Genomic DNA, 21,313 nt, shown 5'->3' with positions numbered 1-21,313 from the left:
TCACTTAATGTCTTCTCCTGTCAATAGTCAAGAGCCTCCAGCAAAAACAGTCAAAGTGCACAACATCTCATCTTTAATAAATAAATGGGGTTTTCATTATCAACTTGTAATTGTTAGTTATCATCTTAAAGATTTACAATCATTTACAATCATCAGCAATCATTTAACAGTCCAATAAAACATGTTAGTGTTAGTAGCTTCTATTTTCTGGGTATTTCATTTTATTTGACTCATCACTCCCCTGTCGTCTGAACCATGATAGAGATGCAGACTTGCCATGTACCATATGTGTGTTAGGTGAATCATAAAAAAATGAAAACAAACAAACAAACAAAACATCCCAACACCTATTACCATATAAAGGTTAAAATAGTGGATAGCTAGCCATTCTCACATCTGAACTCTTCATCGAATATGCTCTGAGTTGCCAGTTTATTAAGATCATCTGATTAATCTCATGCAATTAAATAATAGTCCTGCAATAAATCTTTTCTTTGTGATCTTTATAATGTTCAGTTTTGTTGATATTGTGTCAGAGAGTGTTGGTGATGGTGTTGTGGTAAAATCAAACCCCCCAAAAAAGTGTTACTAATAACATTCTCTATGAACATGGAACAGCTGAGTTAACACTGAAATTAATGTTTGAGAACTGAACTTGCGTTTGAAAAAATGATAATTGAGGGTCTCCCATTTTGGGTACAGATTATTTTCCACTGTTCATAACCCCGCCCCCAAAAAAACCAACATTAACAAGCGTAGGTGTACTATCTTTTTTTTTTACTATTTACTTTGTATATAACAAAAGCACTCTTCCCACCCAACACTGAACAACTCATTGTGGAATGCTTCATTTCCCGCTTGCCTGACTCCCACTGGATGTTTCTGTTTTTCTGCGCTCCCTATCATCCTCATATTCCTTTATTTTCAGTTAGACAGCAGTGCAAGTGGACTGTGAGAAAAAAATGTAGTTTTCTGCATGTAGTTTGTGTGTAAAGCGATATATTAGAACATTAGGTTGTTTCTTAAAAACTCTATAATGAGTGAGCGTCTATCAACCATTTCATTAACACTTTCTTTTACGGATCTCTTACTTTCGTACTAATTTCCAGGATATTTTTTTTCCTAAAAGAAGCAGCTGTGTATCTGTTAATTCCTAGGACTTTTCTTTGAAAGAGTTATGTCATTTAGTAGTATATGGGAAATGCATGTTCAAGAAAAAAATCTAACATGCTAATGTGTATTATTGTCAAAGTCTAATTTATTAAGAATATTTTGCAAATTAACAACCAGCCTAACATATTGAGATAGCTTTTACCAACTAAACCACTTTTTCTGTTTTTTCTTGTAATTTGTAACAAATTGCACCACCTGTCTGTAAAATGTCCTAAAAATGGACTGTTACATACCTGCAAATGACACTTCAACATATCAAGGAAATTGGTATAGAATTGAAGGACCTGTAAATTAAAGCGATACAGCACTCAGACACACATAATCACAGCAATGATTCCATATTCCAATTGTGTCAATAGCTTTGACAACAAATAAGAAATAGCTTCTTAATTTGGTCATATTCCACTGGGAATTTGGCGTGAAATGATTGACTATTAGCAACCTATCGTATTTCCTGACAGTAATATTCAGATAAACCCGTAGTTTTGTTGAGATATTTCTTCAGCATCCCCCAGACACAGGAGTATTCTATCTAGAGGAACAATACAGTATGGTTCATATTGGCATTTTTCCAGTGTTACTTCCACCGCAGGAACACTAGGGGGCACCAAATAGCTGCTAATAGGCACAAGTAGCCTATTCATTATAACCAATTTTACAGTACAGTGTTTTCCACAAGAAGGAGAAAATTGGGCATCAGGAAACGAATGACAAAGTAATGTGTATAAAAAAAAATGAATAAAAGACTAAAAGGTTGACGGGCTTGGTTTCACTATCACATTGTTTGCTCGCACTGATGATTTACCTGACTGGATACAAGCCAAAAAATCATTTCCCTCTCTTTAACTCCACATCAGGACCCCCCCCCCCCCCTCCTCAAGTGAAAGAGAAATTTGCCACCCGTGCTGCTGATCCTTTACAGTCTTTAATTTGAAGTCACTCCTACCCGAATGTGCTCCCTCAGGCACAAGAGCGCACTGTAGTCTGTTATTCACATTCACAGGTTTACTGTAGCTGCACCTCAGTGGATCCGCAAGGACATACACGCACCTTTGAATCCAGCTATTTGAATGCAGCTTTTGTTTTAAAGGTTTTTTTATGTGATGTTTTTTGTTTTTACTCAATGGATGAGACCTGAGCAAAAAGTTGGCACTTGCAAGATACTCCTTTGCGTAAAGGATCGACTCTGAATCATGTATTGCGCAGAATCTCTGCTCACTTAGGATTAATTTACATGAGAGAGGCGCATCTTCATCTCACAGGATGCGAGTAACGCACTGAATGTTATTGTATGCTTTTGGGCACTGGGTACCAAACTTGCGTAAAGAGCCTGATTCGGCACAAGTATTGATTGCTTGTCACAAGTAGGTGATTGATACAATGTCAGCTTTACGGAGGAAATTTGGCGAGGACTACCAGGTGGTAAACACCAATCGGGGTATGACTTTTTCCGCACCGGTGAAGAGAAAGAGGCAGCGGTTTGTGGAGAAGAACGGTCGCTGCAATGTCCAGCACGGTAACCTTGGCGGGGAGACCAGCCGGTACATCTCCGATCTGTTCACCACGCTGGTGGATCTCAAGTGGCGCTGGAACCTACTCATCTTCATCCTCACTTACACAGTTGCATGGCTGGTCATGGCTTCAATGTGGTGGGTCATCGCTTACATCCGCGGCGACCTGAGCCACGGCGGCCACGACTCGTCCTACACTCCGTGCGTCGCCAACGTGTACAACTTTCCCTCCGCGTTCCTGTTTTTCATCGAGACGGAGGCGACCATCGGTTACGGCTACCGCTACATCACGGAGAAGTGCCCCGAAGGTATCATCCTCTTCCTCTTCCAGTCGCTGTTGGGGTCCATCGTGGACGCCTTTCTCATCGGCTGTATGTTCATCAAGATGTCGCAGCCGAAGAAGCGCGCGGAGACGCTGATGTTCAGCCAGGACGCGGTCATTTCCCAGCGGGACGGGAAGTTGTGCCTCATGTTCCGAGTGGGGAACCTGCGGAACAGCCATATGGTGTCCGCGCAGATCAGGTGCAAACTCATCAAGGTAGGCTACAGGTTATACAGCTGAGGAGCGCAATACATTTTCCAAAAAAAAAAAAAATACTAGAAAAGCAGGCGCACTTTTGCGCAGTGAGCATCTGCCCCTCGCCCCGCATCTTAACTCTTGAAAGGCCATTATCAAGAGCTGAGACTAAATGACAGCTACTTAATTTGTTCTGAAATTGCTCTCATTATGTTTTATGAGTGCTTTCCAACTCATGCATTGAATTTCCATTCATCTTCAGAATTGATTGCATTCCCTGAGGGCCACAATGATTTGCAGAGAGGCTATGGTTTTAACATGAGGCTCCAGCATAAGATGTATTTTAATGAGTGACCATTTACATTTACCCCCTGCAGCAACAACTATTTCCGTGCTGGTTTCATGATGAACACAGTTTTACACACAGCTCGTCTTGTGTTTCTGCTCTCCTCCCTCTTCATCCTCGAAGGAGGAGAGCAGGAGTGTGTTGCCTGCAACAGTCAGGGTCATCATAAACTGTCCCCCCTCAGTCAGCAAAACATCTCTCAATTGGCTGTATATCTAAGTTCAGCCTCTGCTTCAAATGTCCGCAGATGAGATCTATGGGCCCCCAGGGGACAGTAGGTGGGAAACTGCACTTATTGACTAAAAGATCAATTGAACCAATACTCAGTGGGCCACAATGAGGTAAAGAACGTATTTCTTAAGGCCACTCTTACCTAAAGACACAAATGCCACTACTCTGAAGCACTGAGAGCTGACAGTGATCTAGCTTTGTATGAAAGCTGGTTCCTGAGAATGAAAGGAGAGCTGAGGCAGCTGCTGGCTATGATAAAAGAGAAGAGAAATGCATTTTGTGTTATAGAACTTTATAAATGAAAGAGATGAAAACAGCAATGTCAATCACTGCATTTTCCAATTCACACCTGCTTGGAAATGTGTTTCTGAATTCCCATCAACAATATGTTTTATTCTCTGCAGACTTTATGACTTCTAGATGGAGTTTCACATCATTATTTTTTACGAGAGTATGTCTCAGCATTATCATTATTGATTGTTTGTCAGATGGTAGAGAAAAAAAATCTTTTCATCATCACAATTCATCAGGAAATGTCTTTTACTCAATAGAGTGTAGTCCCCTTCATTTGCTCGCTTTAGCAGGCATCTCTTATACATTAAATCTGCTTTTCTCCAGTCCAACGTTAGCAGATATCTAAGGGGCAGCAGTGCTTTGTTGTGACAGGGAGAGTTAGTCGTGCTTCTGTCGCCTCTGCGGAATAGCGTGATGATCTCAAGTGACAGTTTACTTTCTGACCCCTCGAGGGAAAGCCACCAGAAAGCTCCCGGTATTTTAATATCACTATTAGTGTATTCATATGGCTATACTTGATGCTTTGCGTTGAACTCTGATTTTATCCAGGCAAATATTATCATATCATGTAGCTATTTCTGTTCCGCAAAATAAAAATCACTTAGTTTGACACATTAAAAGCCACGACTCAATAACTTATCGTTAATGTTTCAGCTCTCTCTATGAGGAGGATTTTGATGTCATGTCATTATCATTTGCGCCTTTATTAATAGCCTAGGAAGGCATAGAAAAATGTGGTGTCTTTAATTGCAATTAATCAAAGCAGCATCATATAGGCGCAAAATGCAATATCATCAACTTTCTCCCTCCACACAGGCTTATACATTTGGATGGTTTAATACTCTGTCTGCAACGCCTGCTGTACTGTTTTCATTCTGTTATTTCAAACAGAATGAAAGCAGTAGGTTATTTACCCATGGGGCACGCAGTCATGTTTGATCTCGGTCAGATTTGTCCGCACAACAAATGTGCCAATATTACAGATATTGCTGTGGATATTGTTGGGATTGTTTAGATTATGTTCAGTATTAGATACCTTAATGCCCAACGGTATAGAGTAGAACTAGTAGTTTGAACTGAAATTTGCGCCTTATTGAGTTGTGGTTGGTAGCAAACTAAAGCAGAACAAGCTGCAATAATAGATACACTGGCTACACTGTATCTTACTCAGTCTTGCCTTTTACTTCTCCCTATAACCGAAGGTCTTTTTTTAAGTAAATGAACCTGCCTGAGCATGATGTAATTACAGCAAAACAAAGTACAGAAGGTGTTTTAAGTGCTACCCATATGTTTCTCTGGGTTTCTTGCTTTCTTTCAAAGATCAGTTGATTAGATTTAGGGTGATGATCTTGATCCTGGGAATTCTGCTGTCGGCAAATGATGATTTTTTCTTAAATTATGAAAAAATGATCTTTTAAGCCACAACTCCTCACGTGCCGGTGGAAGGTCAGACATCCAGAACTCTCCCAATCGGCTGCTACGGAGCGTCACATTCATGTGCCATCAATCATATACAGAGGGCAAAAAGTAAACAAACCAAAAATTTCCTGTTTGCACTCAACAGTTCCACGTTTATCCAGTGCAGTATCAGTTGTTTCATGGATTTTCTTTATCTTGAACAGAAGGATAAAATCTTAGAAGAAATGTAGCGATTTGACTTTTTTTTTTAAAGATCAAACCTCTCTTCAGAGAGGTGAGCGAGATGAAATGTGCTGTTAAGAAGCCTGCTGTGTGCAGTTCACCACTGTAGCACTGCTGCTGAAGAGATGAAGTGTTCCAATATGTCTTTTAATCTATGTTAAGAGAAACAGTGATGTTTTAGAGCCCATAAAGCCATAGCCATTGTAGCATCAGACTGTACTGTGGAGTGTTGTAGAGTAAATTGACTCTACATCAACTCCGTAGTACTATACCTGCTCTGTGGAAACAATGCTGTGGCTTGTTTTCAGGTAGCACATAGCTCAAGGTCACTGTCTGATGGGTTGCCCACAAAGCTGAGTGGAGAAATGAGGCATGGTGCAGTAAATCCTAATGATGGAGCTGTGTAAATGCACTGTGACATGGCAACTGCAATCAATTGTCAGGGATAGTAAGGGATACGCATGGGTTGTAAATTCTTATGGGACGTGGATACTCTTCAGCCAAAAAATTAAAGTTGGCCACATTCTTGATCAGCGCTCATGTTATTTACAGTACAATAGCACTTATTATGCATAGACGCAGCTAGGGCTGCAACCAACAATTATTTTAATCATTGATTAAGCTGCCAATTCTTTCTTTTTTATAAGCGGATTAATGGTTTGGTGTATAACATGTTAGAAAATAGAGAAAACTGCTGATTACAATTTACCCAAGCCCAAGTGGACATATTGAAAATGCTTGTTTTTTCCAACCAACAGTCCCAAACCAAAAGATATTAGATTTGCAATTATAGATGACTAGAAAACCAGCAAATAATAACAGCTACATTTTGGCATTTTTACTAAAACAAAATTATTTATATTAATTGTTTATCAAAATAGCTGTGATTAATTTTCTGTTGAATCAGTTATTGACTCAGCTCTGGATGCAGCTATAACTTTTTAGCAAACCTGGTCATGTTTGTTTGTATATTATCAAAAATGTATGATAAATATGTAATATGATCCATCAAGAAGTGTCTAATTTCAATTATTATTATTATAAGATGCAATTATTGTTACAGTAAGTTAGACATGCTTCACCGAGTCGAGATAGCCTACACTTCAATTTTTGATTTAAAGAACATATTTAATTATCATTGGAAAAATGATTCCCTGTGCATTTATCTATATACATAATGCATAATAACTGTCCACATAAATGTCCTTGAATTGCCATAAATATTAATGCAGCTTTCATTAATAAACCAATACAATACAGTGATGCACTGACCCCTGCAGCACTGGCAGCATATAATTTTAAAGCAGAGAAACATTTTTGCATCTGGTTTGACAGCAGTGCAGAGAGGAAACACCCTCATCCTTGCAGGAGAAAAGTGCTCCAACAAGCAACAAAGAAACAGTAAAGTAAAGCAGCAATGTGGCAAAACAGGACCGAACAAAAACACAAGAGAAACGGAGGGAGAGAGTGACAGCTGGGCGGTGCTCGTCAATGTCGACAGAAACTCGTCTCAGTAGGTTGGTCCTCAGCAGGAGATAAATGGTAAATGCTAGTAGCAGCAGATAGATAGACAGGCAGGCAGACATGTGAGCACGACTTGCCACATCTGCCACTGTCTGAAGGATGAGTAGAAAGAAGAAGAAACAAAGAAAGAAACGGCTGAATTAGCTTTAATGTTGCTGTCGATACATTGAGAGCGGCAACTCAAATGTGATGTACAAGCGTCACGTTTGATGTCTGGCTCAGAGCGCAAAGGTTACAGCTGGAAACACACAAGGACAAATGCACAAACACGCTTCTTTCTTACTTTCACCATCACTGTTTGTGTTTCTTTGCATCTCTTTCACATCACACACAAACACACACACACACTCACTGAGGAGGAAGTGAGTCACCAGGGATAGGGCCTGCTTTCACTCAACCTGAATCTCAGGTGGCTCGGTAAATTAAGCACTCCCTTTATATCGGGTCCTCTTCCAAAGGCCATTAATTTCCCCCTTGTGGCACTGACTGTTTAGCGGCAGTACGTGATCACGCAGGGCTTTCACCTTGTTAAAACCATTCAGTGTCAAGCAGGTTTCTCCTTCCTTGGCAGAGGCATAATTTTGTCGCAACACTATATTGCTAGTCAATGCAGCTTTAAACAGTATCTGAAAAATAGAAGCTTTACTTTCATAACTAGAATGATAGAATATGACTTCCCAGGAAATTGGTTTCCAGTCTCATTGACTTGTGCAAGCTTTGCTGACAAATGGGACACCTGCCTGCAGTATCTCAATAATAATTTACATTTGTAAATGATTGGGGGAATATAAATAAATTAATATATAAATATGACAGTTTTTAAAAATGATTTCATCTTCTCCTCCCACTCACAGAAGATGGAGGAAGCAGTGCCAGAGGTGGAGATATACCGAGATATGAAGTAATGTATATTTAGATGTCACAAAATCCCTAAATTTTGCATGTTCTTGACGCCTTTTATCTTAGAGATGCTGCTGAAGCAGGAAGCTGGTTAATTAAGATTTTAACAGGGTAGTTATTTCCCCACTGGTTTGCATTTCATTTTTGCATTTGCATTTTTGAACTTAAAGGAGCATCAATGAGCAAATCTATATACAGTATAATACAAATATTTCACATGACATAAAAATTAACATAAGTGATTTTAATGTGCAGTTAAATGAATAGTTTGACATTTTGAAATATAAGCTTATTTGCTTAAAGTTCATTCTACGACTCATTCTATGAAACAGATGCCATTTCCACTTTGCAATTTTCAAAATTTTCATCAAGAGCAAATTAAAAAAAAAAAATCCATAAAATGAAAGTTATGTTAATCCTTCAAGAAAACATATTTTCCTACCTCAGGCACAAAATCCTTATTAATATTATCCTTTTTATTCGGACATTCTAAGTAGTAAAACATGAAATAAATTTTAAAAATCTAATGTTTTCCTCTTATTATTTTTAGATTCTTAATCTTGAAATTCGAATGCGACATGTTAAAGGCCTCATTGTTTGCACAAAAAATACTAATTTACTTCAAAATTTCAAATAAAAGCTATATTCATTTGATTAGTCCACAAACAAGAATGTTATTCAACATTGATTTATGAAGCATTTCACTCCCTTTCCATCATTTTTTAACAAAATGACCTTGTGACGGGGTGGTACCTGATGTGACAGGGTGGTACAGACAAACTGTCTCTATATGATCTGTTGGTTTTAGCCGTCATCTAACATTTGAAACTTTTGTTAATTCTGGATATAATTGTAGGCATGACTTAATGATACAAGATCCAAAATATATATCAAAATTAGGCTTTATTTAAAAAAGGGCAAATGTAGTCTCTATGCTTGTATCAAGCTAAACAAATACTGTCCATTCAAAATGTGAATAAAAATATCAGTAATTCAAATATGCAGCATACAAAAATTTGATTAAATAAGCATTTCATTCTCATTAAGGTACTTTTAACGACCAATAACAATTATGAAACATGAACAACGGTTCAAATAGGCCAATAAATAAATAAATAAAAACAACTTTAGGTCCTTGAAAACTTTAAAAACTGTGGGAAGTGAAGGGGGATATTTAAAATTCGAAATGTAATGGAAAACTTTGGTAATGGCCTGAAAAACTGAAAAGAGAGGTAGATGTATTTGTCACCAGAAATGAGAATTTTTTTCCAAAAAAAATCCTCTCCCAGAGGAGCAATCCATCTGACATTCCTTGTCCTAATGAAACTGCAGAATTAATCCTTTTTATCTTATCTAATCTTATGTGACTATAAATGAGCATATTATATTAGGGTGCTCCTACTTTACACATTCACAGAGTGATTGAGAATCTTCTGGAAAATGATTTCCTAAAAAGAGTGGGAACTCTGACATCCTCAAAAGCTTCAAGAGCATCATGGCAGTGACTGGGAGAGTCGCCTCCATACATTTCTCTGAATTTCCATGTGATGGGATGTCACAGGCTGTGCTGCTTGAATGATTTTGAGGACCTCATCAAAGAGGTACCACAGAAAGTCATCTCGTGCAGGCCAGAAGAACCTGTTGGCACCAGCTCCAGTGAGTGAATGAGTGAGTGAGTGAGTGGTAATGAGCAAGTAATTGAAATAAGAGAGGGATCTGTGTTTAAGATAAGGTATCTCTGTACCTATGGGTTTCCACAGGGGGCAGGAACCAAACAGGCTTAACAGAATATAAAGTGATTAACCTACATCAGAAACACTAATCTTGTAGCACACATCCTTGAGCTTTCCTACTCAAAGCATTTTAACCTATACATTGGAATAGGCTCCATTTCAATCAATTTTCACATTCAAATGGGAAGCAGAACCACCCCATCACATCCCTTACCACCCAGTCATGTGACAGGGTGGTAAATTTCATCCTAAAATTGCCACAGTTCTCCATGTGGTTCCTGAGCTTACATGGTATGCATTCAATTTGAAATTCCATTTTCTTTGCATTAATAGTGTAAGAATTTTAATAAAAAACAGTTTTCCCTATCTATTTTGCGTGACAGGGTGGTTGGGTTGAGTTTGACAGATCTGGTCTAACATGAAAAAGCAACAAATAAATAATGTAAAAGAATGTCAGAACTTGCCAGCTTTTGTTCCTGGCTGCTTCAAAGGCTTAAATGATATCACTTCCTCTTTGTGATTACTTTGTGGTCACTTAAAGCAACAATACATTATTTATGTACACAAAACAAGTTAGTGTGATGTGGTTGTAAGTCAAACTGAGGGATGCACACAAATCATAAATTTTTTACAAAATATAACTTTAAGCTTTGGAAACACACTTTGGCTACTTCTTGACATTTTTGTGCCTTATGCACCTCATCAAACATTGCAGACCCAAATGGCACCTGTTTTGTAGAATGACTCAGATGAGAATATTGATCCCACTTTCATATATGTCCATTAAATATAGGTCTACACCCAGAAGCCTGTTAGCTTAGCGTAGCATAACGACTTAAAAAGTCATTCTGTCTGGCATTTAAGTCTTAAAACAACAAGTTGTCAATTTTACACTTCAGTTGCTGTATAGATTAAACAAAATATAAAGCTAGCTTCTCCCTGTTTCCAGTTTTCATGCTAAGTCTGCATTCAGACTGACTGTAGCCCTGTGTGAAAACATGCAGCCCTCTCATTCATTTGAATGAGGTCAGGCTGGCGATGCAGCTGGAAACGCAGGGTTGTCTAGCAAAAAAACTGAAAGTGGCTCAACTTTTGTAGGACCACAATGTGATGTCATCTGGCAAGGTGCTGCAATGTCCAAATATATCAAATACATGCAAGCACACATTCCTGGTAAATTACTTCGTATTGGGATGACTGAATTTTTCTACTGTTTACCTCATGATTGTCGGGATGAAAGATAAAATGACAAATGACTGATAATTTTCCAAAGTTGTAAAATCATGTGTCAGAGTACTGTGAACCACCGTGCAAGTGTTTTAGTGTCTAGAGCTGCAATAAATAGTCGATTAATCAATTAGTTGCCAAGTATTAATTAATTGGCAACTATTTTGACAATCAATTAATCGTTTTGAGTAATTTTTTAAGAAAAAAAGTCAAAATTCTCTGATTCCAGCTTCTCAAATGTGAATATTTTTATTTTATATTTTGGGTTGTGGACTGTTGTTCGGGACAAAACAAGACAATTGAGGATGTCATCTTGGGCTTTGGGGAAAAAGTGATTGACATTGTTTCCACCATTTTCTGACACTAATCGATTAATCGAGAAAATAATCGACAGATTAATCGATAATGGTTAGTTGCGGCCCTATTTATGTCTTCAAACACACTGATCTATTACTCAAACTGGACTTCCTGAATTGCCAATACCTGAATCAACACACCCCAACTAATGCAATCCCTTGTGTTGTTTTACTGCAAGGCTGTTTCCCGTCTGAAAGCCCGCTAAGCTAAGCTAAGCTAAGCTAAGCTAACTGGCTGCTGGCTGTAGCTTCGAATTTAGCTCACAAATATGAGAGTGGTATCAATCCTCTCTGCAAGAAAGTGATTAAGCGTATTTCCCAAAATGTTGAACTATTTCTTTAACTGTAATACTGTGATGGTGGAGGGTTTATATCTTTTACTATAGGAAATACCAATACCAGGTTAAAGGAGGAGGCATGTGACGCTTCTTTACAGCTTTTCAAGAGTTCAGTGTTCAGGAGTTCCAGTATTGTTCTGTAATGCTTACAGAGCTTTATCCTGATTTAACATTAATAGACATGTGACACTGGCTCCCTGTCCACATATTCAGGGAGCACCCATCACTGATAAACCATAATGGGTGACGCTTTCCCTCACCAAGGCAAGCCAGGGATCTGTGGGAACAGACATCTTCCTGTGAAATGTCACACCCTTCTGTCCTCAACATCACAGTGAATACAAATGACAGTCTGTTTGCCATCTGTGGACCAAGTGGCTCTTCACTCAAAGGTCCAGGGAAACTACTCTGCATACAAGTTAACATGAGGTGACAGGAAGAGCTATTTGATTTACGCCATAGCAGAATGTGACTGACTGTGAGTTTAGGTATGCTGAATGTTATCTATTGGGAAAGAGGACTTAATCTGCATTTTTGTGCTTTTTATTCACTTGTGTTGACTGTGTTTTTATCTCTGACCTTCAGGGTCCTCCCCAAAACCAATTTTCTGTCTTCTGGACGCATGAAAGCCACTGGAATATTTTTTTTTTCTGAAACAAAAACATTTTCCTTTTTTGAATCATCCATTTTTGACATATCTACTAGAGTATAAGAGGCTTGTCATTGAAATTAGAAGAGGTTTCAAATTTCATTTTTCTCCCACTTCCTTGAGTCTTCTCCCTATTCCATGTTTTAATTTAACAGCTAAAAGAGTACTTTATTTGATTGAGTTTGGTTTCTCAAGAGCAACCACTTCTCTATAATCTACTGATACTTATCTTGGAGGCCAGGCCACCACAGAGAGTTTTTAAGTAGTCTAATGTGCTGGCAATGAGGAGGTTTGTACAGAGTAAAAGATTACTACAGAGTGTCTCTAAATATGAAGGTTACCAAACACCCATGTTGTCTGACAGAGATGTCGGGGAAGTGGGAAACCACTGTTTTTTACACCCTTTTTCTCACCTTTATCTCACAACATGTCTGCCAGTCAGTGAACAGAGAGCAACATGAGAGTATTTTTAGTGTTGTTGCTTCTGCAGGTTGTATGGTATCACTATATGCCAAATATATGTCAAAAGATTCAGTGGTAGTGGTATTTGTAGTGTATTTTGTTTTTTTACATCAAAATCCTTTTTTTCTCTACAAAAAGTGTCAAGATTTTCTTGTTGACTCATCCTGCTCTCAGGGGAAAATACATACTCCATTCAATAAAATGTCTTTGTACATTTTCGGGAAGATTCAGCCTCCCATTTTACAGACCTGCTTTGACAGACCTGCATGTTCTCTGTATTTAAGTGCCGTCATTTTGCAAAAATATCAATGTGGCCTGAGACAAGGGATAAAAACACACCCATCCTCATCCCCTTACTCCTTCAGTGCGGATGATAGGAGCAGTCCTCAACAGCTGTGATCACTTTCAGTTTTGCAGACTTCGTCCCACCAGCTTTTAAGCTCTAAAATCAAGTCCCTCTCCACTTGAGGTCCCACCTCAACACCCCATTTCATGTGGAACCAAGTCAAATCACGGAAGAAAATTACTTTCTCAAAGCTATTTCATGGCACCTTTAACACTGTTTCAGTTACAACCCCATCAGGGTTACACCTGCAAAAATGCATGCATATATACTGTATACCATAACTGTAGGGACTTTGGATGAAAAATGTCCTACAAAGTGACACATATTAGCCAACAGAGATATCATAAAAACTGTCCTGGCAGGCAAAGCGGCCTAGCAGACTGCACATCAGCCATCCTCAGGGTCATAAAAACCCTGTAGCCATGTGGATAACGGCCTTTACATTGTTTTGTATGACAACAAAGCAGTGCCTTGGAATTTGGACGGATTCCATTGGCTCTCTTTTTGATATTGTTCATCGCTGCCATAAATCAGGAACACCTGCTTTGTTCATTATTTTTGTCAGATGCCGGTAGGGATTTCTCTGTTGTGTTTTATATTTATAACAGACTGTTCCATAAAAAGCTAAGCAATAATGATTGGGCCCCCTAACAGAGGTAAGAGATGTTAGAGAGGGGGGTAGGTACAGTATCAGCATGGCTGTGAATTTGGCACCAAAAAGACATAAAGATATTTACTTGATTTAACAAATTTGGGCAACTGAAGCCTCATACTAGCTTCAAATAAACTTTTAAATACATTTTTCCCCCCATCACTTAGATTGAAAATAGATTATAAAGGAATCTCTTATAGGCCAGTATGAACAGGAAGAGCAAGAAAAAATATGTCAATGTTCATTTTGGCATCAATTTAGACAGATGGTTTTCACAAAGTAAAATATTTAAATATTATAAATTTAGTGGTGTCTAAATCCAGCATGAAACATTCAGAATTGGTATTATGTATATAATTTGCTTCCATTACCCTGTGCTCTGACCCAACTGCGGAGGACAGAGTTTAAAAAGAATTATTTATCCTGTGTCATAAGTTAAAATGTAATATGTCCTGATCACGTGTGTGTCTACAGTCTCGGCAGACCCCAGAAGGTGAGTTCCTGCCTCTGGACCAGTGTGAGCTGGATGTGGGTTTTGGTACAGGAGCAGACCAACTCTTCTTAGTGTCGCCCCTTACCATCTGCCACGAGATCAACACCAAGAGCCCGTTCTTCGATCTGTCGCAGCGCTCACTCATGAACGAGCAGTTTGAGATTGTTGTCATCCTAGAAGGCATCGTGGAGACAACTGGTTAGAGCAAATTATTATTTTTGAGTATCTCTTTTTTTTTTACTAATAACTTTGAAAAAGCTTCACTTCCCCTAATCATCTGTTTCGTTGTCAGTTAGCCTGTTGCATAGAATATTTCCCAGTATTATAAAATAAAATATTCAACAGAATATTTAATTTCATGGTCTTTAATTATTCAATAGCACAAGCTCTTCTCCATCTCTGTCATATTTTTGTTCATATTAATGTCTCTTTTCCCTGAAGCGATTCTCCACTTTTCATTTCAGTTCCCTGTCTTGCTGTCTGTTCATTTTTATTTAATCGCCCACTTTCTACAATTTTCTTTGTAATGGCATAGCCTTTATAGTCATCTCCTTTTTGTCTTTTTCTTGTCTGTATTTGAAACGTTACTCAACATTTACTGTCTCTACTCCACATTGTAGGTATGACATGCCAGGCCCGGACATCTTACACTGAAGATGAAGTCCTGTGGGGCCATCGTTTCCTTCCCGTCATGTCACTGGAAGAAGGCTTCTTCAGAGTTGACTACTCCCAGTTTCACAATACCTTTGAGGTCCCTACGCCTCCTTACAGTGTCAAAGAGCAGGAGGAGAAGTCCTCGCTGACGTCGCCCAGCTCTCTACCTGTTGCACCCACCCCCTCATCCCCTCTGCTTGGTAACGGTGGCCGCGGAGGCCGCAGGGAAAGGCTCCTGTCAGCTGACTGTGCAGAACACGTCGAGGATCAAGCCTCCAGGCTGCCCCGCAAACTCCAGCGCATGAGTTCCACCAAGGAAGAGCACCTGTGGAGGGGGCTGAAGACGGGGCCAGCCTTGCCTGGGGGGAAGGCTTCTAGCACAGGAGACCTGCCCCTTAGCATTCAGAGGCTGAGGTCCAGCTCCATCCCTGCTGCTAGGCAAGGACAGCTGGAGGAGCAGGTCCAGCTGTTGTCCTTGGATGGAGATATTGAGGAGAGTGAGCTGGAGAAACACAGACTGCCAGGAGCCATTAGCACCATCTCTGCTCCAACCCCAACACCAGTCCAGATCCCCTTTGTAGGGGGTCGACCAGAGGACAGCCTGCCCCCCAAGTTGCGCAGAATGAATGCAGACCGCTGACTTCTGCTGACTACCTTTAAGACTAAAAAAACATTTTGAAAAAATTGAATCAGGCTTGATGGGCATTGCATATAAATAAAGACTACTGTGATATGTTTTTTTCTTGCAGATTTTGTCCAGTATTTTACAATTACTTACTGGCTCTCTACTAAGTTGTCCATGGCCACAAATAGAAGGACAACGCCAATAAGCCATCCATCCGCTCATACTGTGAGTCATTTTTGATAGATCACCATCTGTGCCCCCCACTGACTTTTAACTTTTCTGCCCTTGTGCTTCTTTCTTTCACTTCTGTTCATAGAGTTGCATCAAAAACTTTCTTATTATCTCAAACAACTACACTTTCAGCTAATCAAGCACCAAAGTGGCAGTCACAAATAAGACTGACTTGAAATGACCGTTCACTAAACCCCTCCCCTTAATAGCGATTGTCGACTATAACTAGGCTGTCAGGCTGTCGGCACACGTTGAGGTGGTGTGCACAGAGCACTAATAAGAGTGATACTCATTTAAAGAGTTTGAGCTGTGAGGGTGGTGTCTGTTAGTCTTTCCTAAACCAAAAAACACAAGAGCAAAAGTGTAAGAATAGATGAGCAGTTTGTTCATATCTGCTCTAATGTAACAAACGTAACAAATTACTACCTACAATAGTAAACTAATGTTATTTAAAGGTGAAGGAGCACATCATTAACTGACACACTACAGTAGTTAGTGTGGTTACAGGTTTTGAATTAAAAAAAAAAAAAAAAAAAAAAAAACCCTGTTCATGACTGGCACATTGTGGCTTGTGGCTGTCAGAGTTTAGTGTGCATAAAAAGTGGTGGAATTAGTGGTGGTTTTAATGGAAACACCATAAATTTGATAAAAATACTAAAATATTGCCAAATGTTTTTACTCTTGGCTGAGGTGGAAAAGTTGATATATTGATAAAAGCAAAATGCAATACATTGCAAAGGAAACAGACTTAGTGAATAAACATCCACTTAAGTTTCCATTCTACTGAAGAGACAAAAAATCGCAGCAGACGAAAACATCTGATCTTTGTGGAGCAATGAGGAGACTGTCACACTCCTCAAATTAAAAAATGAAACAAACATAAATTCCATATTTCCATCATGTTTTCTACATTGTTTTTACACTGTTTTAGGTTTTAATGACATTCTTTTAATGATGTCATTTTGTTGGGCCCTCTTCTTCTGCAATGGTTCAATGGACCCTGACTGAAAAATAAGGTGCACCAGCAGGTTATCTCCACAACCCAACTCCAAATATTCACATAACAGCAGTGGATGGAAACATTAAGCATTAATTTGAATTTTCTTTTTCCGATTATCTGGAAATTTGTTTAAATTTGCACTACATTTTGATAGAAATCCAGCAATTATTATGTTAGAACCTGCCTAATCTTACATTTTTCTTTGTGATTCATATAATTGGTCACCAGGCCTAATTAGCTCTACATTGCTATTCAAGAACAATGCTGTTTCCTTATTTCAGTGTCTTACATGGATCATTAATTAGAGGATTCTGACTTTTTTCTATGGACATGCAGGTTTCTCCTCAATATTTTAGCATGTATGTACTCATCAAGCTCATATTTAAAGCCCAATTTACAAGTTTCTCATTCTGAAGCAGGTCAGCTTGAAACATTAAAAAGTCAGTTGGCAACAGTGTTTTCAACCAATTAACTCATGGAGCTAATGTTAGCTTAATTAGCTAGCCTCAAATGGGACAACTGGGAGCTACAGTTGATAAAATGGTCCACTAGAAATGAGAAACCTGCTTTTGTCTACCTCTGTCTGAGTCAAGAACCCATTGTTTCAAAAACTACTGGAAATAATGGTAATTCTGCCCCCAAACTACATATTTGTTATGTGATAATGTGACCTGTGACACGTGTAGCAACAGTATTTAAGGAGAGCGGGCCTGAGTGAACGGTCAATTGATACGGATAAGTCAGGTTAATTCAGTTTATTTATTTATATTATAATCACTTGTACTGTATATTTGTTAATTTGAATGCTCACTTGAGTTGTCTATTTACTACTGTACAATTTTGACTATTTTTACCTCTTGGTGCAGTGATTGCATTGCCCGTCATACGCATGGGTGACAAAAAGTAATCACAGATCAATTTTTAAATACCAACTTCCTTTCATCATAAACTGATTTATCAAAATGTAGAGTGTTTGGGAACACAGAGATGCTGACATCAAGGGACAAATGTATTATTGCTAATAAAAGGTAAGATAAAACTTAATTATTGCAACTGCTAAATAATAAATTCTTTGAAATCACAAGTGTGTCTCTGAGTGCAATATTTTTTTCCATATAGAAAATGCTGTTTCACCTTTTCTGGGGGACTCCAGTCATGTATTTGCTGACTGTGTTCAACACCTCAACAGCCAGAGATATTTCAGCCTACAGAATGATTCACCAGCTCATGTGTCACCTGATTTGTTCCTTTGTTAAAGTGAATTTCAAGGTGAGAGTAAAGAAAACTCCAGATTACTGCTTTCTTGAAATTAAAGTTCTTGACCCTTTCCACTAGGTGTGGGCTGAAGTCATCACATTTACCAGACTGGTCAGTGGCAAACTAGTTTATTTTGTCTTGATTTTGCCTATCGAGATGGAAGTCTAGAGGAGGGCTATTCCAGACATTACACATCTGAAGATGTCCAGAGCAAATCAGTCATACAGCAAAGAATAGCAGAAAACTGAAATTTGATTATGTAATTCATTGACAGTACAAAATGACCTCTGTCCAGCTTAAGATAAAATTAACTCAGATAAATGAGGAGGAAAGGAATAAATCACAGACCATTCTTCACACAGACATTATACTGTATAATGATGGATTCATCTGTGAAGGAAAATCTGTTTTGCTCTTTTCTCTGTCATTAAATTGGGCTTGGGAAATGGATTAATTGCCACAGTTGGTGCAAGCAGGGTAACAGGGATAATGGGGAAGGACCCAAATGCAGATGTCTGAGGCAGAGCTTCATGCTGTTCAATTATTTATGTGGAACATGCCTGCTTTTGGAGACTCCATGGTACCACGAGGAAATGGCAAGGCAAGTCCCTTCAAAGACATAGTCCCTAGTTGGTCCATATAAGGCTCCAGGGGTTCAGGGAATGCAGCATCAGGACGCGCAGGCAGCAGGCTAACTGGCTCAGGACAGGTAGACTGCAGGCTCACGAACCCAAGCCCAATCAACTGCAGGCTGAAGGCTAGCAGACCAGAGTGCTAGCCGAGATGTAGGCTAGAGTGCATGCTGAGATATAAGCTGAAGGGGATGATACTGGTGGCGAGCATGCTGCAGGTTAGCTGACTGAGGTGCAGGCTGGGATTCAAGAGTGTTAATAAAGTCCTCTGCCCACCCAGGTAGCAATTTCTTTCATCAAGATTTTGAAGACACTGCCTGGTGTGCCAATGATAAGGTTACATCTTTGTCCTCACTACTGGAGGCATATTTCCAGTCATTACAAAGGCACAAAAGGTTATAAGTCACCTCATGTAGTTCCTGAGAAAACAATCCATCCGCTGGGTCCATTATTGACCAGATTGTTCTGCCATGGCTGGTGCAAGCAGGGTAGCAGGGATACAGGGGAAAGACCCAAATGCAGATGCCCGAGGCAGAGCTTGATGCAGTTCAAAAATGGAGGTACAAAGCCTTTTGGGATGGTGATGCAGGCAAGGGTCAAAACCAGAGAAGACAGTTCAAACAGGCAAATAAATCTGACAAGAGGCAGGCAAGACTCAAAAGTCCAAAGTCCAAAGTCCAAAACAAGCAGATAACAGGTCTCAGGTACAACAGGTGAACAGAACACAGATACAGAGGCTAGAGAGCAAGACATGAAGCACATGGCAATGTAAAAATCTGGCAGAGAACAATGGAAGTGGACCGGCATGAGTAGTGAGTGACTGATAAGGAAATGAGTTTCTGGTGAGGAGTGGGTGAAGTAGGCCAGGTAACTGCAGGACTGATGAGAAGTGGGAACAGGTGTGTACATGGGGAAAGGAGGGAAAGTCCAAGGGCATCTGGTGGACAGCTTGAGGATTGCAGGTCTGTGGAGTTGGGGAGTTGGAGGACAGTAAATGGCCTTTGAGAAGTGAGCAGGGGCTGGAGACAGAGACAGCGAGCAATGCAGAGGACTGGGGATGAGAGATTGTGGCTACAAAGAATGGCTGAGGAGCAAATTTTGGCATTAGTCTGATTTTTAAAAAGTGCTACATTTGTAAACCCTAACAAATCTGAATCAGTTTTCAGTTTTTTGTCTGAAATGGAGGAGATCCAGCCAAACCAGGACAAAAGTATTTGAAATATAAATGTTATTGTGATAGATTGAATAGTAGTTTAACATCAGAGTGCGTTTACTTCTTGAACACAATACTTCCTACTCCTCTTCTCCCTACATTGCTAGCTTGTTTGTTCAGCATCAGGTCATTTTTGGCCTTACAATTTTTTCCTTTTTCCTGGAAGACTCCATCTCAGTGCAATGTTCAGGATGACATCTACCTCCATTTGAAGCACATGGCCCAGCCATCGCAGTCAACAAGTCCTCCAAATGAAACAACAAAATATATTTTTGGTCCATGCTCTCCAGAACTACACATGCGTATTCTGATCTGATGCCACTGTCAGCATGAAGGCTTTCCAAAATCAAACCATTTTATGATCTGACAATGCTATGGTTAAGATTTGGTTAGGTTTTGGCACAAAAACAACTTGGTTAGGCAAACATTGTTGTTTGGATTAAAAATACTACTTTGTTAAGGGTAGGGGACCTTCTTTAATATGGCTACAATAGTAACAACTTGGTTAGAGTTAGGGAATGACTGCAGTCATGGGTAAAAGAAACCAATGTTGACTGTCGATAGGAAACAAAAAACAAACTGACAGACCCATTCACCCCGACCTCCTCTCTTTGCAGACTAATTACTACGGCTGCTAGAGTGCTTTGTCACTTGATTGTAAACTCATGTATTTTTCAGGCATTTGCTGAAACAACAAATGCAGATGTTTTTCATGGGAGGACAGTCTCATTGTGGTCAACTGTACTGTACCTTTTTTCTATTATAGTGCTCTTGATTTTGGTATCTGTATAATTCCAAGATTGTGATCATTTTCGTATCAGCTTCGGTTTCCCACCAGCATCGAGAACCATACATTGGGATGGACTTGATGTTGCTGTCATATACACTCATATACACACTTTCTCATTCAAGTGAATAGGAAAGTGTGTCCAAACTTTTGACTGGTACTGTAGGTGGACCTCCAGTGTTGCCAGGTTGGAGCTTTACCTGCTCTTACCTTATATCAAACTAGTCAATATGAACTACAGTATACTGAGGAGTATACTGTCTTAATAATGTATCATATTTTAAACATTTTGATGGTAAAATCATAATTTACAAAGTAACTAGTAACTATAACTGTCAAATAAATGTAATTAAGTACAATATTTCCTTCTGAACAGTAGTGATGTAGTAAATACTCAAGTGAAGTAGAGTATTTATACTAGTACCTTAAAATTTTAAATATGTACAGGAATTGAGTAAAAATATGTTGTTACTTTCCACCACTGAATACTTCTAGCAATCCAAATAAGTTTTATATAATTG

At 39.1% G+C, this 21,313-nt stretch overlaps 1 protein-coding gene across 1 annotated transcript; it reads left to right on the top strand.

Moving 5' to 3' along the window:
• Positions 1–2,091: 2,091 nt before the first annotated feature.
• On the top strand, positions 2,092–15,784 carry LOC121886902 (G protein-activated inward rectifier potassium channel 1-like). The gene is made up of 3 exons (XM_042397276.1): positions 2,092–3,222; positions 14,375–14,591; positions 15,014–15,784. Exons 1-3 carry the CDS (start codon positions 2,554–2,556, stop codon positions 15,685–15,687), a joined length of 1,560 nt encoding a protein of 519 aa, XP_042253210.1. The 5' UTR covers positions 2,092–2,553; the 3' UTR covers positions 15,688–15,784.
• Positions 15,785–21,313: the final 5,529 nt, after the last annotated feature.

Source organism: Thunnus maccoyii, chromosome 20 (assembly GCF_910596095.1).
Source record: "Thunnus maccoyii chromosome 20, fThuMac1.1, whole genome shotgun sequence".
Lineage (NCBI taxonomy): Eukaryota > Metazoa > Chordata > Actinopteri > Scombriformes > Scombridae > Thunnus > Thunnus maccoyii.
This window is presented reverse-complemented; position numbering and strand designations above follow the sequence as displayed.